Below are 25,117 nucleotides of genomic sequence, written 5' to 3'. Positions count from 1 at the left end.
CTTGGTCATGATACTGTCCAGTAAGAAGTACTCAAATTACAGTGTGGAGTTCTCCTGGAAATAAACAGGAGTTCTGAATATTTGTCCTTACCAAAATTCACAAAACTCAGTTCAAAACTCCATAGAACCAGATTTAAAGCAGGGTTGCAGGTGACAGGCTTCTGTCTCAGAAAGATAAATATATTGGTTCACGGCAGTCAGGATGGCAGAGCGGTCCAACGAGATGCTCAAAGTGGTTGGAGTCCAATTGATCTCCTGGCGAGTTCCCACTTTGCCCATAGACTTAACATTGTGACGACGTGATCGCTTTTAAAAGAGCTTTCCTGTTCGGATAAAAAATTCATAATAGCAGACTCATAACTGACCAGGTTTGCAGTTTGATATATCTTAACCGTCTTACAGACGTTTCTTATATAATTTAATGGAAGCAAGGCAGAGTGGCAGTGCAGTATCCAGTTCTGATTATACACCCATGGTCCACTCCGGAGTGTCTAACCCCCTCCTGTGTTTGTACTCCCAAAATGCACCTCTCCATACAGCACGAGTCAATCAGAGTGCGTGGTAATTCAGACGTGGGAGTTGTTAGCTGTGACACGTTCGACTTACTGCTGCCTGTCTCTCTCTGTGAACACGCCAACAGAATGTCTGCACAGCAGTGCAGGTACAGAGTGAGGAGTTCAGGAATGGGATGTGTGTGTGTGTGTGTGTGTGTGTGTGTGTGTGTGTGTGTGTGTGTGTGTGTGTGTGTGTGTGTGTGTGTGTGTCTGCTACTTTATACTTCTACTCCACTCCATTTCAGAGGCAAAAAATGTACTTCTTACTTACTAGTTACTTAGCAGATTCAGATTAATAATGCAAAATATATTCGTAGTATAGAGTATTTCAACACTGTGGTATTAATACGTTTGCTTAAGTTCAAGATCTGAGTACTTCTTCCACCTCTCCCTTAAGTAAGACTACGGTGGAAATACATCATAATCTAAGTGTCAATTTTTGTTTTAATGCAGGAAAAATGTTTAATATGTGTGTCAGCATCTGCCTCAAAGATTCCCCTCCGGTCAGGCTCTAGTCACCAACAACTACTGTATGTCGTGGACTTCAGAACAATTTTGAAGTAAGGAAGTACTTCATGCTACTTTATTTCTCTGCATCACTACAGATATTACTTTCCTCTACTACATTTATTTGACAACATTCATGTCTTTGCAGATTTAGATTTTGAATACAAAATATAAATCAACTGATAGATTATGAACTTTTGTTGTATGTTAATTTACCCAGAGAAGCATAGAACGTAGTTGAAATGATGTATGTATGTGGTGATTGCAATAAAGTTTTGTTTAAAGTTTTTGAAATTTTTAAAAAACTTTTATAAACTAAGAATATTTTGATGCAAAATCTTTTGTACTTTTACATAAGTGAGATTTTTAAAAGAGTTTTAGTCTTTTAAGAGAGTGTTACCACTTTTACTGTGGACCTAAAGAGAGTGGAGGATAGACACACACACACACACACACACACACACACACACACACACACACACACACACACACTTGTAAAATTAGACAGTTTCCACAGAAAACAAACATCTTATCTTGTTAATGTGCTCCTGCACCAGAATATATTCCAATAAACAAACTGAAAATAACAAAATTAACTCTTTCATTCCCTCTTAAAACCCCGCACACATCTGTACAAAACCTCAATGAGATGAATACTGCAACAAAACTGGTTTTATTAACGTGGAGCGAGTTTCTCCTGTGTTCCATATGTGACAGCTATTTCAGTAGAAAGAGCGAAAATGTCATCAGTATCCTATTGTGTGGGAGGAAAATTGAGTTGTCTGTATGAGAGTGAGTTTTAATGTAGTTTTTGCAAGTCCAATACCCTGAAAAAGACTGTTGTGTCGAAACATTGGTAAATTATGAAATCATTTTTTTGCATTGTTGCTGTGATTGTGCGACTATCTTCGCTCACATGTGCTTTCTTTCATTGCTGGCAGCACCTCTCCTCCTCCTCTCTCTCCCTCTCATCATGGGTTTTTGCAAATGCCATTAGCTTTCCAACCCAGAACTCAAGTATTCCAGACAGGGACTTAAACGTCATACAAATCCACATTTACTCTGCTACCAGGATGTACCAGCAAAACCTGTGACAGAAGGACGTGCTTTGAATTTAACAACAATACCTGGATACTTCAGACTGTCAAAAGACTTCCTTTAAACACAATAAAGACCCTAATTAAGAATCCTGTCATCATGAGTTTTCCACATAAAATTACTTTCATTATGAGAAAATTGAGGTCAAGTCAAATAATGGAGCCACAGTTAATATATTAATTCAAATGAAAGTAACACTCCAAAAATTTAAATTGGGACTTTGCAGGTAATGAGACACTTTACGTGACAGACATGCGAGAGGAAGGCGACGACATGGCTCTCTAAAAATGCTCTTATCTCTGTCACAGGAGGGCGTGTTTGTCTGGGAACGGATAATTGTCATTCGACTTGGGGTCTTTTCTAAAGAGGATAATATGTTTTTGAGTTCATTCATTTTTATTTTCATCTGGTTTTCATTAGCAGCGTTAACTGGGTTGTATTGGAAACATTTCACCTTTGTTACAACACAGGCAGCTCATTCTGTCCAGTCTGCAACAGTTTCTAATTTAGGACATCGTCTGACTCGGCATCAGTTCTCAGAAATCAGATGAAAGACATCATTTCTTTTAAGGCCCAGTATTTTAAAGTTGCAAAGTAAATTGCTGTGAAAGGCAACATAGACCTGACAAACCCATGTAAATCTCATTCCATTTCTTTGGCCTCCGGGTTTGTTATTTCTCTGGCATGGAACCTTCCTATAACTTGACGTTTGTCAAATTAAAAATCAAATTAAAATGAATGACCCTCAAAGGCATCTTAACAGCCCAGTTTCATTTCTAGGGAATCCGATGCATGAATGAATTTAAACTTTAGACCAGAATTTAAGATCTTGGACAGGTGTTCTGTTCTGTTGCTGCAGGTCTTCAGGGACCAGGTTTCTCATCACACAAGCCAGTTGCCAGTAAGCTTCTGCAAACTACGGGGTGTGTTGAGTGTTGACGTTTCCAAACCAAAAATACATTTCATCAATACATATCAACCTTGAACCACGTGTGTAGGAACAGGCAAAGACAAGTGGTTAACGTTGTAAAATGGCGAGACAACGTGGCGAGACAACGTAGCGAGACATCGCAGCGAGACAACGCAGCGAGACATCGCTGCGAGACAACGCTGCGAGACATCGCAGCGAGACTGGGCTGCTCCACACTGCCTGTCTGCAAAGGGATGGCACTGAAAACATCAGCATTCAGAACCACCAGTATCTTACGGACCAATTAGCCCGTATCATCTGGTTGTTCTCACATAGAGCAGAATGCATTACCGTGTTCCAGAAATACATTTCATTACATGGAGGGAAAAAAAAGCAACACTGCCTCCCTATCGTGATCCATAATAAGAAAGAAATGACATGAAATAGCTACATGTGAATTATACTGCTGGCTGATAATAACCTTACGTAACATGGCTATATTCTTCATTAAGTTTTGAACCCTCTTCATAATACGATAAGATGAAGTAACAGAACAAACAGGAGTAAAAATACTTTGCTAAAAGGTTGTGCTTTTTAGATCGCTTGCAAATTTGCAGGCTTATAAAACTCATGAGAGGCCGAACATAACATATAACGCAAAATAAAAGGCTGTCTCCACGAGGAAATACATAAACAACTGGGTGTATTTGACCATGAACATGCACATGAGAAGAACGTGCACACATATCACACGACAGGTTCAAACTTCCCTTAAAGAATGAAATGGGGAAAATGAGTCGGTACTTTAAGGGATTAAAACAAACGTATCCTTAATAAATTAAAGGAAGCAACACAAAGACAACCAGGGACGTTTCCAGATAATTAAATTAATATTGTTTTACATTGGTAGAGTTACATAAATGCTGTTTCAATCCGGCATCATTAACTGCACATTAGATCAAGTCTGTCCAAGTTCACTTGTTTTATACCTTATAATACTTGTATTTGTTAACTTCAAAATGTGAGGTCATCTTCAAAACAACTGCTCTCTCCCTCCGTACTTTTTTGCATCAATATACCCATAACCCATTTAATCACACATGCATGCTCAATTAGGCGTAGCGGCTAATGGATCCGCTGTTGAGCTGCTTGAATGTTGTTCTGAATGACCCTCAAATTCTATAAAACTAAGCTCCCTCAAAATTATTTTAAAAAAGAAAGGCGGACTAATAAATAAGCATATACGGCTGCACTTAGTGGCCAGGTTCTGCTCCTGAAAAGCTTGTAAGAGATCGTGAAAGTGAGACTCCGACGGATGTCAATAGCACGTACAGCACAAGGTGTGAAATAAAATAATATATTGAAAAGAACCCTGATGTGGGTTGCTATGTAGTAAGAAATGAGAACAGTGGGTGTCTGCATTGTGGAGGTAGAGCCTGTAAAGAACACGAGGCGTGCGTCATGTGTGAGATGAATGCAGCGAGTCTACTGCACACTAATACTCTTTAGGGACGATGTCATTGAAAGCGCTGTAAGAGGTCGTGACAGCTGTGACGTGATCGTAGGAGTCATGAGCCGCTGATTTCACACGACATGCTGTAACGGCGATGCGACGTGTGGTGGTCAGAAACAGCTGGGGAACATCAGCGTTCATTTACATGCGTGGCCTAAAGCTCGTTAGCCAGTCTATTCTCCTCCAACAACAACAACAACAGCTGCTCCCGTCGAAATGCATTCACCGTGCTTCTTAGTTCTGATCAAGTCCTTTTCCACCTTCTGCTTATTTACATTTGAATGAGCCGTTTGTATTTAACAAACGATCTATTGCAGAAGACCTGCTGAACATTTTGTTTTGTTTTGTTTGGAATGCAAAATGACTAATCACTGAAATAGTTTCTCTGAAAATTGCATTGTATTAAGGAGACATTTACTTTTTTTTGTAAGGTAGTTTTTAGCACATCTGTTGTGTTTGTGTTTCTCTTCTCATTTGGTTTGATGAAAAGTGCAAACGTTTGTGTATTTGAGAGAGGATTAGTAATCAGCACAGTGCTGACCCCCAGTGGTAAGACCCTCAAATGGCACAGAAACCATTTGTTACGTCTCTGTCTACATCCTGGTACATCTTTTTCAAAAGGACTCTGGTTTGGCTCTGCTGACCCTCAGCTGCTTCACATTACTGACGATGATGCTAATGTGGCAACTTTCCCTGATCAACTAAAGGTTGAACTGAAGCGCTGCTTAATCTTTCAGCTGATTTACATGAAACATGAAGCTCTGACGACGGTCAGATGGTTTCCCTTGACTCACCGCTGGAGGGCAGACATTACATCCATCTTTTTAATAACCCTGACCACCATCTTGCACCTCTTTTGCTCCTGGTTTCATGTTGAGCACCTCTCCTGACCGTTTCCTCCTCTTAAAAGAACATGAATGTAAATCAATAGAGATGCAGACCCGGTCCGTGCGTCTGTCGGCCTTCCTCACGTCCCCCCTGAGGGCTTGAAATCAATGAGGCAAAATAGAGATTTCAGCATTCTCGGTGTTGAAATCAATGGACCTTGGCGGCTCTGAAGATTAATGAGCGGCGCTTCTGCTGAACAAGCAGGACGACTCTCAGAACACGTGTTGCCACGTTCACCTTTTGATCACGGGAAGCTCAGCAGCGAGTGCGCGGCTCGGCATTTTAATATCATGGATACGCATACCTACCATCCATCAAAAAAGAAAAAGAAAGCAGACAAACGCGTAAAGTCACAATACTTGTATCTCTTTATTGAAATATAATCGACCCCTGAGGCTAGATGGAAAAAGGCCACAGCTTGTTTTGTGCCTCGTCTAGCTCCTCAGTCTGACACCGCCAGTTAAAACACAACAGACCTGTCCAAAAACACACGTTACACAACTGGTGTGACTAGTCCAAAAGTCATTAAAACCTAAAGTTCACCCTCACTGCCACATACTGACAACGTTTCAGGACAAACAAGACTCAAATCAATTGCATAACGTCAACAATACTTGGTGTCTATCTGAAAAAAAGAAGGGTTCTACGTCTCCAATACATGAAAGAAAAGTGCTCAATTTAGCTCACATGTAATCCAGGGTCAAATAATTGATACATTATATTCACTCTCAGCATTTGTATTTGGTCTGCCTGAAATGTGAAGACGGTGCAATACATCAGCAGGTTTCTTTGTACCAGCCACAATGATTCTTTCAGGAAAGGGAACCTTCTCATTTCAAACGGTGCTTTGGACCTCAAACCAAAAAGTTAAAAAGAGTCAACTAGTGGACACCTGCCGGGAACGTAAACTCTGTCTGCTTTAAGGAATTGTGTGTGACAGTTCTTTGGAAATATGCTTATTCACTTTCTTACTAAAAGGTTAAATGAGAGGATCGATACCGCGCTAGTCTACGCTAAACATGAAGCTAGCCTGCATGCCTGTTGACTTAGACTGGCAGCATAAAAGTCTGGACACAGCTAGCCTGGCTTTGTCCAAAAGGTAAGAAATAATCCAGCACATAAAGCCACCGTTTGTATCGATTAAACAAACTAAACATGACATGTTCAGTGAGCTTCAGAGGCGCTGGTTGGCTGACATTGTTACCTAGCCAGACTAGCGGTCTTTACACGAAGGTGTAAGATAACGACCGATGTAACGCTCGGCAGCAAAGTGAAAAAGCATATTTTCCAAAGTGTCCATCTATCGTTTAAGAAATTTCACATTGAACAAAGAAACATTTCAAAGTTACATATTGGACGACAAACTTTCCTTGTTTTGACCCGTGTGTGATTTTCTCTTGTGAGGCTGTTCACACGAGAGAAGAGAGATCAAAGCGTTTCTTCTTCTTGGTCCACGACACATTAAACGTCTCTTCATGTGGAGGCTCAAAGGCAAACGGCCTCCGAGCCCCAAAGACATGAAGAAGAGAAGGAAAGGGGGGGGGGTTAGCTTTTTGTCCAGGTCTGGGACACGCTGAGGTAACAGAGACAGTAATAAATTATTCAGTTGTTTAAAAAACACTTTGCAAGAATCATATCAATAATACAAAATGGTATCAAACATACATGATGCAACATTTTCAAACACATTCAGGTTTTTTTTTTTTCTAGTTTTTGTTTTTCTTGGATCCAGAGTCTGTTGCTCATCGATCAGCACTTCTGTCCCTTCAAACAGGAGATGGAGATTCTTTCGCTGAGGTTGATGTTTTTCCACTTTCATGCTGAGGTGAATTTGTACGCCATTCAATAACTGAGAGTAACATGGAACTTTTCTTTCAATACCTTTCGAACGATTAAATTCAAATTCACTTAATCTCTCGTCACAATCGTCGCTGAGGCAACAGGCGTACACAGGCACACAGGGCTACAGCGCTAATTGCCTCTTTGCGTGTTTTGTTATTCGATTTTACATTCAAATCATGTTTTGACCGTGCCAGGTTTGAACAGAAAACAACATGCCAATAGGAAAGTCAGAAATCGTATTAAAAGTGCAAAAATGTATTCCTTCAAGAGACGGTATTCTTCCAGACAAAAGAAAAAGTTGTCCACCGAAACTTTAGTGCGTTAACAGTACAAGCCATTTCATAGGTTATTAAATTGTACATTCCTATCTACCTCCCGACTACAGACGTGAATGTACTGAATGTCTTGTTGCTTCGAGTGTTTCCTACAACTAGGCGGTCTGTAGCGAGGTTAACATGGCTTTGAGCCCCAGGAGCGTCACGCTGCCCGGTTCACACAGGCGGTCTAACTCGGATGTCTTCCCAGGGCTACAGTATGTATCCCCGAAACTAAAGGAGTGCTCTTCTTCACTGGGCACGATTCATTGTCCTGAATTCAGCGGTGCGGTCGGAAAAGCCCCTTGATTGAAATAAAGTGACATCACATTATTTTGGTTAGTGGCCAGTGCAAATCAGCTCCTCCAGCCGGCTTCAGATCTGAAACATGAAGCTCTCTTATTCCCTTATCTATTGTACTTCATCCTACGGATCTTTTGTAAAACAGCATTGAATTTGTTTACATTGCCTCCTATAATTAGATTATTTTTAATATCACAAATATAATTGTTTTGATATTTCTTTTCTTTTAGATAAAAAACAAACAAACATGGAAAGTAACTTGTTTTGAAGACAATCTGTTAAGACTACAAAGACACAGATTATATCAGGGCTATTGTCCATACAGTACTGGTGAAGCTCTCATTATGCCATTGACCATGACTGAGGAGGCAACCGAAATAAACCATCATTATTTCCAAACACTTGCTCCGTGTCGTTATTATGAGAAAATAATAAGAGTGTCCGTAAACATGGCCGCCGACACATCGGTGTTGGCAAAAACCCTGTTATGTTTACATGAAGTGTAACCACGTCTCACTCTCCTTTACAATTACTATATTTAAAACACTTATTCAACAAGCTGATGTGACCACAGCGCTCACCTGTCGACCGTTACGACACCTTTCCTCAGCGCCACGTCTCTCTCGCTTTCCCACGACACGTCCTCCCTTCCTTCCTCTCTGAACCGACACTTCAAAACCCGAGCGTCACATGACCACGAAGTTCACGCTACGCCCACCAAACCAAAGCACCGCGCAACTTCTACTTGCACTACCAAAATCACCGTCGCCCACTCTCGCATTCATCCGACACGCCTTTATGACGTCCGCTCTACAAAGAGAGAACACAGCACAACATTTTCTAAAAGATCACACAGGTTTCTTCTATTCCACAGATTGTGAGGAGCGCAAGGACAGAAAGGTGACGACCAGCAGGTTGCTGAAAAACGAGGCTCCATTTTGAGCCGGGTCCTCCTTTTTCCTCCCTTTTCTCAAGAAGACAAAAGTTCCAATGTCAAGGGGATTGTGATCTCCTTCCCCCCAGGGTCTCTCGTCTCGTGCCACATTTGAAATGAAACTGATGGACTTGATTGAGAGACAGTTGGGGGACGCTGTAGTTCTGTGTTGAATAGAGACGGGAGGGACGTTTGAAAAGGGACCATAAATTGAGGAGAGAGGGCTCAGCTCTCACTCAAAGGCATTGTGAAGGGTGAGGGGACGTCGGTCCAACGTTTCAGATTCACTTTGTCAGCCATTCATCAGCGACCCTTTTGTGCTCCAGTAGTTAACCACCGCTGGGGGGTTCCCTGACATCCAAAAGGTGTGTGGGTGTGCGAATGTGTGTATGTTACGAATGATAAACAGGACGAGGGAGGTCACAATATGGCGCAGTGGAACCTGTGGGAACCTGCCGAACGCTCTGCTCTCCACTTCATCTTCTTCTTCTTCTTCTGGTTTCGCTCTGGCACCTGTTGTCTGTGAGTGTGGAGAAGGAAAAAAACATGAAAGAAACACTTTTACTAAATAATCTTCACCAGGGTTTCTGCAGGTTACATTTGAGACTTTTTTTAAGACCACATAGAAAGAAATTTGTTTGTATTTTGCAGTCATTCTGGCAGAAGCATGAAGGAAAAGTATTATAAAAAGGAAAATAAGTCCTAAAATTACAGCGTTTAAAGTCAAGAGCACCTCTGGTTTCAGTGTTGATGTAAACGCTGTCTGGACAAACTAGCGGCGGGTTGCTGTGGGACTGAAGCTGCGGGACTGAAGCTGGGGGACTGAAGCTGCGGGACTGAAGCTGCGGGACTGAAGCTGAGGGACTGATGCTGCGGGACTGAAGCTGAGGGACTGAAGCTGAGGGACTGATGCGTCGACCCTCCTGATTATTGGCAGAGCATTAATTTTAAGATAAATCATCCTAAAGACAATTTTAGACCTTTTTAGGCCTACATTTCAGACAATTGAATTTGCAAAATTGTATGGTTTGCTTTCTTGTGAGCTGGACGAGCAGATTGAAACCTATCTGAAGCTTTACAGAGGGCTCATGTGCTGGACTGTGTGTTGGCCGGGCGCTGTGACTTACTGGAGTCCTGTCATCACCACAAGGCTGCAAAGCAAACTAGAGAAACTGCTGCTGATTTTAGCTTCACATTTGCCATTCAGACATGAGAGTGGTTTTGATCTTCTCATCCAACTCTTTAATGCTCGTCTCCTTTGTTTTGTGGTTTTTCCTTCTTTTCTCTTTACAACTACTGCAAATCACAATCACAAAGGCAGCTGTACAAGTGAGTCATACTAAGCTTAGAGCCAGTCAATAGTAAGCCTCACCTCTTAGAGATTTTATATTAAAACGTTATATAAGCAGCCATACACCAGTATGAAGATAATGGACACTTTCTGCCTGAACTGCTGATGCAGCAGTCTGAAAAAAGCACAACCATGACGTCTGGATCCACCTCCTGTATGACGTACCACAGTCTGACCACTAGAGGGCAATGTTGATTCATCAGTAGACTCCTCTTTTTTCCATAAAGAACTCTTGCTAATCTGGAGTCATTATTTTTTACAGTTGTGTATTTGTGGATCTGAGTTAAGGCCTTAAAACAAAGTGAAATGTCTGCTGGATGTTCGTTGGTCCTTGCAGCGAGAGAAGACCTTAAAACAGGATATGACCACATTCGAAACGTGGACACAAATCAAATTCTTCCGAAATGACACGTATCAAGACAGGAAATAGCTCTGGGATTTTTTTTTTTCTTCGCTTTTCCACTCTTCCTAAAAAACACTTTCACTGCCCTCACATACCAGGAGCACAACACTCTCTCTGTGCCACTCACCTCTGAAGAAGTGAAACACACACACTGGGGGGGGGGGGGGGGGGGGGGGGGTGACACTTCTATTAGATGTTTTATTGCTGTATTTATGTTTTGTAAAAAGGCCAATCACTACTGTCCTCACTCACTTTAACAGTAAATCTGTGAAAGATTTGTTAAATGCAAAGATGTGACATTAACATAAACAAAAGTTAACCTGGAGTTACCTTATGACACGAACCAGCTCGTGAAAGGCTTTGTCCACGTTCATCGGAGGATCCTTGGCACTGGTTTCAATATAAGTTATCTGTGGAAACAACAGAAATGTTCCCAAATTAAGCACAGATGGTATAAGAGTGGTAGGAGTCTTTTGCTGAAATATGAAATGACCACACATAAATATAATGTATAAAGTATAGAAATATGCAGTATAGAGAGACATAATATGACAGCATTGAACCCCAACCAAGTGCTACGTGGTTAAGAAACTATAAAGGTTAAAAAAGTTGCCCGATGAGATGAAACAGACAGATCCCGTATCCGTGACAACACCAATTAAAAACACGATTGCCCACTATTATTAAATGAACAGATGTTTCCTGACACATGCCTAGCAGCCATGGAAATGACTGATGAATCAACCGAGTGTGATGCTAGTCAGTGTGGAAACAGCCCCGAGTGTTGGACTCTTTGTCCAGGCTGCAGATGATCACTTCAGAAATGAAAAAAATGGAAAAAGGGGCCCTTGAATCCAAAATGGAAAAGAGAGAAAGAAAAAAAAAAAGCATGACATAAAAAGTCCCAAGATGTCATAACCCTGGAATAAATACTGTCTGTGACAGAGAATCCATCCGGACCAAACTCATTGGACATCACAGGGCGATTGAAGAAGTGCTCTCAGATCAGTCAACATGGTGCATTCTGTGTGGAAGTGATTCTATATAACAGATTACAGTGAGCACAGTCCTGTTTCAATGCTCATGCTGTGTTCACTGAGAGGACAGCCCCCATTACCAGTTCAACTTGTAAACACATATTTTTCTCTCCGTCCACACTAAAAACGGTGCTTTTTTTCCTGACAAGAGCTTTTTTCAAAACATCTTCCAGAGAGTGAAATCCTTAAACAGCAGCTGGATACATGGAGCTTTTGCAAAACCGTGACATAAACTCAGTGATGTTAGGTTTACGTTTGCTGTAACGAAGTCGCCACAAACATCATGTCACCTCAGCTTATCGTTGTTGAGACGCTTAGTCGTGCACCTCTGAGTTTTGTCACCAGGAGACACGACGGTCACAAATAGCTCACTGATGAAGACGCTATTAACATGTCTTTACAAAGACTTCCAATTCGTTTTTAAATGCTTAATAAACAAGATGCCAAAAAACATCCACATTTGTGTAAGTATTTGGCAGCCAAATCCAATAATTTAAAGGATATTCAACCTTTGTTTCATTCTAATGCATTTCATTCTTGACAGGGATTATATAAAGGTGATAAAGTAGGTTCATCAACCTGATATTTGAGTTTACAGTTCTCCTCCTCGACATTATGGAAGTGGGTTCACTCTTTGTCTTCTGGCTTCTTCTGTAACTTTTTGACAAAGCTTAAGGGTTGAGGGTCGTATGGCAGCAAAGTTAAGAAGACAACATTTAACGGCTTCTAACTTTCACTGCGATTCTTCATTTTAAATGCCAATATAGCTGAATATAGAGCAGAGCTGTTGTCAGCAACCTGGATTTATGTTACTTTCTGACGCATTTTAACTGCTGATCCAACCAATCACAGAGCATAACTGCTGTCATGTAATGATTTGGTCAGCTGGGCTGTCCCGCTCCCTACCAGATGTTAGCTGTGATGCCACAGTTTTAGAAGGCGAAGAAAGAGCCGTCTTCATGTAGACAGCTACATTTTTTAATTTAGACAGCTTAATGTAGTCATAGTGGTGAGTCTGTGTCTTCAAGGTGTTCTTTTTGTTCGCTTCAGAAGTGACAAAAGTCTATTTTTCAGCTGTGGAAACAGAATGAACCATTTGAAGTTGATTTAGTTTTATTGTGATTTTTGTTTGGATGGTTTCAGGTACAAGGACACACCTCTGTGAGCAACGATCTTTCCTCTCACCGTTGCTTCAAAGATGCCTCCATTGTCTTTAGTCTCTGTAGTGCACACAGGCACACGTAGACCTCACCACTTACGTTATGTTTTGCAGCCATCTCTTGGCCCTGGTCAGTGGTGATCTTTCTCAGATGGACCAAGTCCACTTTGTTAGCCACCAACACCATGGGGAAGGCCTCCCTGAAAAGAAACGGACAAACACACAATCTCAGGTATCTCTGTAAAACGGAACTGTGCATTTTCAAAGAGTGTTTCAAAGTGTGTCGTGGTCTAAAGACTATTTTAAGGAGCTGATAGGTTTAACGTCACATGCTTCACAAATTGTCTGAGAGGTGTCAGGTTTCTGCAGAAAAATGAGCTACAGTAGAGCACCACTAAATATGGACATACGGCAACTTGCTCAGTTCCAGTTTCTATTTTTGTAACATCTCAAGCTCAGTTTTATTGGCTACTGTCAGAGAACAGATGCGTCTCTTCTCTCACAGCTGACATTTCACAACACGACTGATTAGAATTTTAGAAACAAATCCGACGGTCCGCCAAATTCGTCTGCAGCTTGAGGAGAGTCAAGCGGGTACGAGATCCTGATCCTTAACCACTCTAATGCTGAAACAAGACAACCGAGTCAGCAAAACTCAAACTGCCCTGACTGAGGCGGACAAAGTTTGGCCTGATATGAGGATAAATATTCTTTTTTTAATTTGAGTGTGTGTGGCGTCCTTAAAGTTAAGATGAGGAACTGGTTATGAAACAGTCTCAATTAAGTGCCAATGCCTCTTTATGACCCACATAAGTAAACGAGATCAGTGAATCTTGATACGAACAACACAAGCAAATAAAGAAACCTCCTGCAGAAAGAGCTGCGAATACAGAAACGTGGTGCAAGAAGATCACAACACAATGGGAACTGTTTCCAGAGGACACTACAAAGTGATGCGCACGGCTGTTGACTTTTTTTAGGAATTACAAAGTTAGTGATGTCAGCCATCTGTCAGTGTTGGAATATAAAGAAAAGATTATTGTTTTTTGGCTCATTTTATCATTGTGATGACAAGATTCAGATATTATTGCAGATATCTGCTGTTAACTTAGCCTTTCGCTTATTATCATAATATCTGATTAATGCGATCACAATGACGGATAGCAGACTTCAATAAATTCATAAACCAAAAACAACAAGCGTGTCCCAGTCACGTGCATCACTTGCTTGTGTTGTATTTGCGTATAGTATTATGCGTTTTCTGAATTTGCAGGGCATTGGGCTATCAGGGCAATTTGGGAAGATAGTTTTTTTTTTTTTTCCCAAGAGGAAATATTGACCAGGCATTCTGTGATTTGATTTTCAGCAAGAGCGTAAACAAGAGGTTTACATCAAAATCACAACGATAACATTGCCATCATTCCCACCTACCTGTCTTTGACCCGTAGTATGAGTTGATGGAATCGGTCCACATGTTCGAAGCTGGCCTTGTCCGTCACGGAGAAGACGATGAGGAAGCCATCTCCTGTCCTCATGTACTGCTCCCTCATCGCACTGAACTCCTCCTGGCCGGCTGTGTCCAGCACTGGAGGGACACCACTGTATTACTCTCTTATACTGACCTTTTTATTTAGAAACACCCTGATGATGCACTTGACATGGACTTTGAGCATACTCTACTTTATATCTTGTCTGAATAAGTAAGTATACAATCTGACTACTTTTACAATTAAATATATAGACTAGGTTCTTTTAAATGTTCTTTTCAGCTACAGTCACAAATTGGCAATTAGGCATTTTATTTTAATTCTTGTTGCACCACCACACATCTGACTCATACTTTCCAAACTAAATTAAATACTTTATCGATGGAAGGATAAAATCATAAAATGACGCATAATAAGTCTCACACGCAACAGTGCCCTTTTTCTAAATGTCATTAATTCTTTCAACTATTTTATAGTTAGCTCCGTGGAGCAAACAGCGACCACTGGAATGCAGTTAAACGCTGAAACATCTTGTTAAGAACAAATACAAACGTTCCCTCATGAGTCAATGAAGGACGTGTTTCATTGAAATCAAAAAACACAAAATAAGACAGAAGATAAGAGAGAAGATGAGCATGGAGGGAGAGGATGTGACGTTTCTCCTCACCATCCAGTATGGCCCACTGTCCGTCTATCTCCGTGTGTTTGAGGTACGAGTCCTCTATCGTGGGATCATAGTCGGGCACAAAGATCTTCTGGAAAAACTGGATGGTGAGGGCGCTCTTCCCGACGCCACCGTCCCCCACCACCACCAGCTTGTACGTTGGCAGGTTGTCACTGGGCAGGGCGCTGGTCGCCATGGCTACCTCGACAGTGGTGGTGAAGGTGAAAAGTAGGCTAGGTAGGGCGGCTGAGGACACACACCTGGAAAGGGGGAATAGACAGAAAAAAGGGATTGACATTAGAGAGGGGAGGGGAAAACACAAACACACACACAGAGAGAGAGAGAGAGAGAGAGAGAGAGAGAGAGAGAGAGAGAGAGAGAGAGAGAGAGAGAGAGAGAGAGAGAGAGAGCGAAAGAGAAAGAGAAAGAGAGAGAGAAAGAGAAAGAGAGAGAGAAAGAGAGAGAAAGAGAAAGAGAAAGAGAGAGAGAAAGAGAAAGAGAGAGAGAAAGAGAGAGAAAGAGAAAGAGAGAGAGAGAGAAAGAGAGAGAGAATTTTATTTTTAAAATTGTAATAACTCAAAATTTAAATTAGGAGGAGATAGGAAGTATCTAGCTGAACAATATGTCTTAACATGCCACAACCTGAAGGACAGTGAGTGACCTACACACACTGTATATATAATTAATAATCAATCTAGATGTTATATTAATGATAATGTGTATTAATGTTATTGTATGTTTAATTTTGTTGATGCTTTGGCAATACTGTTTCTAAACTTTCATATGTGTGAGTGAGTGAGTGAGTGAGTGAGTGAGTCAAAAGAAATAGTGCAAAAATAGAGAGAGGGGGGCCAGCAGAGAGAGTCCAGCCCCCTGTAAGACCACCTAAAACATGTTGTCAGAGCTGGGCAACAGAAACCCAGATTCTAGGCTTCACCCACCAGAGAGAGACAGACAGCCCACTGAGTGACAGCTGGACATGGCTTTACAGTGAAGCAGAAAAGAGCTTCAGCAGAAACATGTTGAAGTGGAACAATTGACTTTTTTTTTTTTTTCCCCCTTCCAGAGAAGCTGATGTTTTTCCCCTTTAGGACAGTTAGTTGTCTTGGAGCCAACGTCGACCAGTTTTACAGGAACTGCATGTTATGGGACGACAGTATTGACGCGAGTATTTATGCTGAATGGGCAGAAATGAAACCACAGAACCGTGCAGAGTTCTGTGGTTGCCGTCAAGACTAGCTCACCTCTATTGTGGAAAGCATCGTCCTGTTTGTTTGTCAGCTGACGTGTTGTAAACAGAAGGACGAATAGTAAACCAAGCGGCAGCCACAATGAAACAGGTAGTTCAGACAAACACTTGCGCTGTCCTCGCGTCGTTGGACAGCGCCACTGAAAGCAGACTAATGACGTCGACTCTCAGGAAGCCAGTACAGAAGCAGCAGAGGAAGATGATGGCTTCCACAAAGATGGATAACCGTAGCTTGTAATTATGGCTTTTTGAAAACAAAAATAAACAACCATCTTGCTAAAATATGAGAGGTTTAACAGATTCTGTTTTTCCTTTTAAGTGAAGTACAGTAGAGGATAAAAAAAATAGATCTATTTAAAACATTTGCAAATGATTAAGATGCATTCACACCTCAAGGGAACAGTGTGTACAGTAGTTCTTTGTAACAGACTGGCCTTTCATAAGAGACTTACATTAATACGCTTATACTGCATAGTTCAAATCACTATGCGCAATCAGATGGCTTTCATTTGTTTGTATGTATGCACTCTTATGCTGTTGTTGCAAAAAGCTCACACCAAAGCTCACCACAAAGAGGGGGAGCTACAGAGGGGAGGAGTCAAGGGAGGGAAGCAAGAGAACAGAGCAGGAGAGGGGGGGGGGGCATAGGAACAAGAAGAGAGAGGGAGAGGAAGCGAGGGTACGCGAGGACAGAGTTGATGAAAACGTTACAATATGGTGGAGCCGACACAACGGACACCACTGCTTTACTGTGTGCGCCCACATTCTCCTTCTATGTGATATTGACAGTTCTGCTACAAGCCATACAATAAAAAGTAAAACTGTTATCATGAGCGGGAAAATGATTTAACACGGGAATGGTTCAACTTAGTCAAACCGCCACTGCAAAACATCTAGGTTTATGTCTAATTGTCGATCAAATCAAGATAACTTGTAGACTTTTGACCGAGCGGTGCTATTGGGCAATGTTTTTATGAGTCACCATTTTGTGCACGTGCCTTTGAGGACGCACGAGCACGTGAGCAAGCACTCGAACGACACAGAACACACTATTCTGCAAGACGACTGCAAGCTAGCATACGTGGATGTGCACTAATCAGGATTCATAATATGTTTATACAATGCTTTTGGAGGCAGGAAAATGCATTCAACACGTTTGTGAGACTGTGGTGGGAAACACTGAATTTAAATGTATGCCACTTACAGGAAAACTAGACAGGTACCTTTAAAAATCTACATACAAACAAAAAAAACTAAATAATAAACACATTTCATATCTCAAGCTAGTTTCTGCATTCTGTTAGGTAAGTGTTAAGCATATGCAATTTGTAGTGAATGGGTTAAAAACCACAAACCACTGACAACCATTTAAGTCAAACCACAGTGTTCATACACACTGTAAATTGGAATGTCTGAAATCAAACTAATCTGCTCCATCTTCCTGTGAATCCTTCAGCGAGCAAATTCCCATTAAAGTGTAGCAACAGTCAAAAGCAGAGAAAAAAAAGAAAAAGAAAAAAAAAAGCACATTCACAAACTACTAACACCACAACACCACCACCATCACCACCCACGCACCCATTCCTTCTTCATCCACCAGGAAACAGCTGTCAGCTGGCTACGGTCCATCCTTTCCTGCCGAGCACAATGGAGGGAAGGAAGATGTTTCCTTCCTTTCCAAAAAAACCAAGCCAGCCAGCCGGCCACTCAGGTTGGGCACAGAGGATCCGAGACAAATTTCCGATGTTGAAACGCCTCTTCGGCTGGCTGGCTGGCTGGCTGTCGGGAAGCCACAAAGTAAATGTCTACGCCATGATTTCACCACCTTAGACAGATTTGTCAGCGCTGTGCAGAAAGAAAACAAGACTTCGACAGCTTGAGAAGCCGCATGAAATCACAGTAGCTGCCACCAGGTGTGGTTCTCACACTCTCGCTGAAGCCAGGTCAGGTCCCAACCTTGTGTGGCGTGTCAGCATTTATCCGAGTCTCACTCGGCGGAGGCCGCGGTCCTCTGAAACACCGCTCACTGTTCCGTGAGACAAAAATAATCCACAGACACCAAGTTTAAAGCAAATTCCTTTGGGAGTGGAAGCTTGGTCGAGGAAACGTCATTATGTGCCCGACCAAAGTTAGTCATCTGCTCGATGTGGCCGTATGGCCCTGATGTTCCAGCCCTGATGTTTCAGAGGGTCGACCAGGGCTGCTTGAGGACACGCTTACAGTACACAACGCTCGCTGTGTTCACACGAATGCCAATGAATAGAAATCCTTTCCTCTCGGATTTGGCCTTTCATCCGCACTAAGCCAGCGTTTTCCACCCCTGACAACTGAGCTTTACGAACCCCCCCCCCCGAAGAGCTGAATCTGAAGACGTTTGTCGTGTGTTATACGGAGCTCCAAACACAACCAGCCTTCCTTTCAGAATAAACAAAACACACTTATTAATTTATTTTTATTTTGTTGCCTGAAACTGGTGTCAATGTTCTGCACTTTATATCCATAACCCAGCTGATAATGACACGTAAACGGTAAAAACTATCGAGTAATATATCAACGATTTCTAGGAGACAGGGTTGGAATAAGAGATGAGTGTAGGAGACAACAAACTGAGATGTAATATTCAAAATACTTTATCTGGCCGTCAACACATAAACGGCAATTATCCACATTAGGACGTAAACTTTATTAAAGTATTGAAATGTTCATTAATCAGAGAAACCTAGATTTCAGATCTAGATGTCTCAGCGAAACATTGCATCACAGCAGATGAAGCTATTGGACGCCCTGTTGCACACACCGGATGTGCAGCAGTGTGGCACAGCGACAAACTGCAAAGCATGTAAATAATGATAGGATGCTTCTTTTGTATGTTGGTTCACTTTCACAATCTCTACAGCTGTGGCACAAGAATACGTTTATCCTCATCCATTGTGATAGCTAGAGGACCGGTGACATAGTTTATGCTTTAGCTCCACTACAGGTGTGTGGTTTCACATGTAGAATAACAGAAGCAGCCGGTGTGTTTTGGACTTCACCGTGACTCCGTAACGTCTCTCTGGGCTCTTGAGAAGCGGTGAGTCGCTGCCTTGGGAAAGGATGAAGGGACTTCCCTCTTCACATGGGAACAAAGCAGCAACACGTCTCACAGAGCAGGAACACAGCGGCGCACACCCCGGCCTGAACTGTAGCACCGATATCAACACTCATCCATCACTCCAGAGAGGTGTTAAGGCACAGGTCGCCGAGTTCACACAACTCTAGTCAAACTCCAAACCTTTGTTTCTTTGTTTGAGAGACTTTTTTTTTTATTTTACCTATGACTTATGAGCCATTTAAGAAATGGACAATTACAATTTGGTTAACCAGAATACAAACACTTCTTAAAAACTGAAACCCTGAGTTTGTTGTCACCAGGACAGCTGAAGTAAAAGCGATGATTAGCTTGCGGGCTCTTTGTCTGTGAGCTGGCAGATGCTAAAAAGGACCCCACCGCTTCTTTAATATTGTCAATATTCTCCAGTTATTAATGTGGTCAAAAATCAGATGCACATCGATATATTATTACTCATACAATGATTCAATTATCCTGGCCAAAATGATTGCGATTCACAATATTATTCGATCAAAATATGGTCGAACAAAATCTAACAATTTTTAAAAAGGTGGTTCATAAAATCATACGTAAACAAAGCACATTTCTGACATCATTTCTATATTTCCATTCTTCACTTCTCTACCATGATAGTGATCGCTCGTGTGACGATATTCACGATTATCCCGATAATGGAAATTCACCATGATTAACTTGAGTGGGTTCCTATATCGTCCCATCCCTAACTCATACAGCTCTTAATTATCCCACCATACCATTAAATGTACGTAAAAGATGTTTTCCTCACAAAATAATATGGCTCCCTGGATGAAGGTGCACATCTGCTTCCCACAAGTACAAACTCAGTGTGCACTGCAGTAACATGCACTCTGCACAACTGAGCCACTGTCTTAATGTACAGAGTAGTTTCCTTCCTGGGACAGTGTTTCAAACCAATAGTCATTTGAGCAACAGTAAGCTACGCTAATAAAACTGTGTACAAAGATGTCTTTCACCTTATTTCAACAAAGTAGTGTGCTGTGTACTGACTGTGTACTGACTGTGTACTGGCTGTGTACTGGCTGTGTACTGGCTGTGTACTGGCTGTGTACTGGCTGTGTACTGGCTGTGTACTGACGTCATTTCTGTTGATCTATTTCAGAAAATGAGGTGAGCCGAGTCAGCTGCCCTCCTCATCACATTTCCCCCAGTGAAATGATGGACTTCATGCTCCCATCTTTTAGACCTTGTGCAACATTTTGGCTGAGAGAACAAAGTGCAAAGAGCCTAATGGAGGCCTTTATAGCGGCTCACATGATGGTGGGTCATCACCAATGACTAACTTGCCACAGTCTGTGGCTGAGATTTGTGGAGGCATTTCCTACACTGACCTTTCCATTCATTCATTCTAAAGATGTGTCCATCTCAACCAGGACTCAGGATGTGTGGATGAGTGAACCAGTGACACTAAATAGACGTTGAAGTACTCGATTTCATCACGTTACTAGTGCACTGAAACACGATGAATTATCATAATGAATTATCGCCATGCCCCATGTGAAACTTGAATACAACACACTCTATTTCAGCTGTTGTTTGCTTGTCTATTCATCCAGGTCTGGAACGCGCTCTGGTTAACACCTTGTAATCACAATCACCACAACGGGCCAAGCTTTGGCCTCACTTTGAAATATCAGAGGTGTCACCTACAGTAGGTTAGACTTCATTTACATGCAAGTGAGAATTTGAATGTCACGGGAATCAATATTTAATAACGAGTAGGAGAATATTACCAGGCCTCGTACACACACACACACACACACACACACACACACACACACACACACACACACACACACACACACACACACACACACACACACACACACACACACACACACACGCCTGGGTGGGAAACCCAGCGTCTAACATTTACAAATCCTAAAGAAGGTGATTTCTTCTGGTCAAAGCTCCAAATTAAACTTAAGGAGAAATTGTCATGCAAAAGTCAGCTCACCATTACTCCTCTCACAGGCAACGTGCAGCTTCAGCAGCAGCAGGGACTGACATTTCCATTGAGTTATGATGGAAGGATAAAGGGGTGTCTGTCTTCAGACAACCAAATTATCTGGTGATTTCACTTCGCTATTAATAGTGATTAACGTGTGTGTGTGTGTGTGTGTGTGTGTGTGTGTGTGTGTGTGTGTGTGTGTGTGTGTGTGTGTGTGTGTGTCTCGCTCTCTCTCTCTGCAGACTGGGGTGCTTCTGAATGATCTCATCCTATGATTTGATACATGAAGAATCTCTCTGTTCTCTCCGTCCAGCGGTTCAATCTGCACACCGTGTCTGCTTCAGAGCCCCGGACACCACTGTGTGGTCAAATACAGTGGAAGTGAGCATTTCTGACATATGAAAGAAAAGCCAAGCACTGTGTATTTTGGGACATTTTTGACACACAGAGGCAGGGCCCGTCTGTGTGTGTGTGTGTGTGTGTGTGTGTGTGTGTGTGTGTGTGTGTGTGTGTGTGTGTGTGTGTGTGTGTGTGTGCGTGTGTGCGTGTGTAAGCGGCCGTGTGGAAAACCGACAGAAGCCGCCCCTGAAAAATAACGGATTTCGGTTGCTTCATCCTTCTCTTTAAGTTTGCAGCAAAAAAAAAAAAAAAAAAAGAAGGAATTTCCGCCAACTGACGCCAGTCGTCGGTTTACTTAATTAAAGCGAAGCTAACTTCCCTCGACTGTTTACCGTGCTGTCATTGTGACAATGTAGCAAAGGCTGCAGTGTAATTGTTGATAGACTGAGTGGTCGGTTTTACACTCACGGTAGGTGTTGCCTTCACTGTCCGTGAACACAGACGCCCGCATTCACGACCTCTTCTTCCCTTTCTCTTGTCAGCAGGAAAGCCACTTACCGAGATGAGTTTTTAGCTGTCGTGGACACAAAGAAACGTCCTCACGCCGACATATTCCTCCTCATCTCTCTCTCTCTTCCTCGGCTTCTTCAAACCGCCGCCGCCCTTTCGCCACAGACGGGAGAGCGCTGCCCACATCAGCGAAACAATACGTTGAATAGCTAATCTTTGTATTGCAACAGCTGATGCTATAAATAGAAAAGCCCCAAAGGGGTGAACGCGGTGTTTTGTGTGAAGACGTTGAACCGTTAAATGTCGGTTTTCAGTGTAATATGATATTCATGTGTGAGAGCAATCTGAACCTAACGTGTTCGTTTCCCTTCATAGTGGATTTTTTTCGTGGAATTTTTTAAAAATCTCACGAAGCAGAGACAGAGTTCCCCTTTTAAGTGAAATGGACTCTTCCTTTTTTTTTTTTTTTATACAGCGGACTTCTTTAAAGGGATAGTCCTGTCAAATTAGTCGTACCTAATTTAAGAGGAGGTAAACGGATTAATTGAAGAAAATGTGCATTTTTATATATTAGTTGAATCGTGGACAACAACTCATTATAATCAAATGATTGACCCATTATGTCTAAATCAGCAATAGCATGAATCAGGTTATGATGTTTCATACTTTTCAGATGTTTTTGACTCCTGTTTGCTTTATTATGAGCAAAACCTGATACAACCTCTCATCAAATCAGTTAGAGCCATTAGTGCAACGACTAGCGACAAAGAGACCCACACATCTGTTTACGTTTGTAATGTACTCTCAGCAACAGGTGAAGGTTATCAAGCATTCAAAGAAGTCAAATTTTCATTTGTGCTTCTGGTTCACTGTTGTATCCTTTTGTAATCATTTATTTAAGAGGTTCTTTAGTGATCCTCCCCACAGCTAAAACAAAACCGTTTTTCTTTCATTTCTTTGTTTAAATAGTTCATACTTTTATTGAAATAAATACATAAATCAGTACAACCACAACATGTCCAATGTACTGACATGTATTTACAATTATTATATATGTATACACCCAGTGATACAAACAGAAAAAGAGACTGAGAAATAAAAGAGGAAAAAAAAATTATATATATATATATATATATATATATATATATATATATATATATATATATATATATATATATATTGTTCTTTCTCTCTCTCCAGTATGTTTGTCTGGTTATCTTTAGTTTGCATAAATAACACCCTTTCATTCATGTATGTGGATGTAGGTTTATCGCATGCATGAATGTATGCACATATAAATGCAACCATTTTCATTCGCTGACAATAGGAGTTGATAAGTTAAGCAGGCCTTAAGGATGCACTAAAAAGACTGATGTGCGAGAGAAAACAATAGGCCTTTTTTCACAACTGACATTTTGACTTGTGTGGTGGAAAAAAAATCCTATACCCGCTTTGCGTGAGTCTTCTAATGCTGAAATACATAATACCAAAAACCAGGTTGTCTTTTAAGTATTTATTCTCTGCGCAGAGAAGGTTCAATCATCACAACAGAATGCGTTCAGTCTCAGGGAGGAAGAACCAAGAACAAAGTGAACAAGCTTTCTTTATACAGAATGAGCAAAGGTGGGGGCCGATGGCCAACCTTACAGACATTTTGGTCTCAGACTTTTGGTCTCAGACTGATAGGAACAACAAGTGAAAACAAACGGCCAGCAACCAAAACAAGCAGCCCAAAGGCCTTGGCATGGAACATTCTCATACAACACAGTTAGTTATCTATGTGAACAGAGAGGGAGAATTCTTCTTCTGCACAACAGAGACACAGTGAAGTTCAACAAAGTCCAGAGCAAAATTACTTATGCATGAATACAATATACTGAGTAGAAATATATATTACGTAAAAAATTACCATTACACTTGTCATAGTAGGAAAAGCACAGGTGTTACTTCATAACATCAACGCTGGCTCTGTTCTAATCGAGTGTCCCACTAAGTCGTAGTGACAGCGATCCAGCGCGCGCAGTAGGACCCTGAAACTGAAGCAGCTAAATGGAATTCAGCCATCGTTATTTTACACCTGTGATTTTCCTACTGTGGCGTTCAAGAAAAAAGCTGTGATTAAATTCATCTGAAATGAACACATTAGATGTTTATATGTGAAATGTAGAATGAATTGCATGTGAAAATGACAACCCCACATATACGATCATATGTTAAGCACATGTGGTTTGTAGAGAGGCACATTCGTTCATCACAATGAATAAATTGGAGACCTTTTCACACAAGTATCTCATTATTGCAAAATCTGTAGCTCGTAATTGTGACTCATGATTATGAGATAAGATCTCATAATTACAAGATCTCATAACTGTATGGTTTGCTTGTAATTATTGGAGTTTTTGTTCTCTTACATAGTGAGATACGTCTTGTAATCATGAGAACGAGTACACAAGTCTTATTTACAGTCGAACAACTCCATTTTTCACATAGGCACACGTGTTATTTTAGCATTTTACGTGTAAAAACATGAATTTCACATATTTTTTGGGAGATAAAAGGACAATCATTTCACATAGAGTGAATGAATCAACCAAGAAATAAGGATAAGATGATACTGCACCCTTGGTTTGTTTTAGCTATAGGTCAAAGAGACAGATACGTGTGTGATCAATCAAGAGCAAAAAGGGAGGTGTGTGTGTGTATGTGTGTGTGTGTGTGTGTGTGTGTGTGTGTGTGTGTGTGTGTGTGTGCGTGTATATGTGTGTGTGTGTGATACAAAATGATTGAGAGCAAAAGGGCTTGGTGATACTGAGAATAGATTAGGGAAGATGCTGTAGGCTACAATTTGATTTTGGTTAGCAGTAAATCTGCATGTACCGGACTGCATTCTAACAGATCTGTGAAGAAGGAATAAAGAAGGTGTTGAAGTATTTATTGTTGTACAGATTAAAAA

At 41.4% G+C, this 25,117-nt stretch overlaps 1 protein-coding gene across 2 annotated transcripts; it reads right to left on the bottom strand.

Moving 5' to 3' along the window:
• Nucleotides 1-5,820: 5,820 nt before the first annotated feature.
• Nucleotides 5,821-22,352, bottom strand: mrasa (muscle RAS oncogene homolog a). 2 transcript variants are annotated; one of them, XM_068701778.1, is made up of 6 exons: nucleotides 22,123-22,352; nucleotides 14,968-15,224; nucleotides 14,245-14,398; nucleotides 12,914-13,013; nucleotides 10,948-11,027; nucleotides 5,821-9,383 (listed from the first exon to the last, which is right to left on the bottom strand). In XM_068701778.1, the coding sequence occupies exons 2-6, from the start codon at nucleotides 15,158-15,160 to the stop codon at nucleotides 9,284-9,286; spliced, it is 627 nt and encodes a 208-aa protein (XP_068557879.1). In that variant the 5' UTR covers nucleotides 15,161-15,224; nucleotides 22,123-22,352; the 3' UTR covers nucleotides 5,821-9,283. The 2 variants fall into 2 exon arrangements, with proteins under 2 accessions (XP_068557879.1, XP_068557870.1); XM_068701769.1 differs by having other exon boundaries at nucleotides 22,213-22,352.
• Nucleotides 22,353-25,117: the final 2,765 nt, after the last annotated feature.

Source organism: Cebidichthys violaceus, unplaced genomic scaffold (assembly GCF_023349555.1).
Source record: "Cebidichthys violaceus isolate CVI_PGR_0920_01 unplaced genomic scaffold, fCebVio1.0.p SCAF_11, whole genome shotgun sequence".
In the NCBI taxonomy this organism is placed as follows: Eukaryota; Metazoa; Chordata; class Actinopteri; order Perciformes; family Stichaeidae; genus Cebidichthys; species Cebidichthys violaceus.
This window is presented reverse-complemented; position numbering and strand designations above follow the sequence as displayed.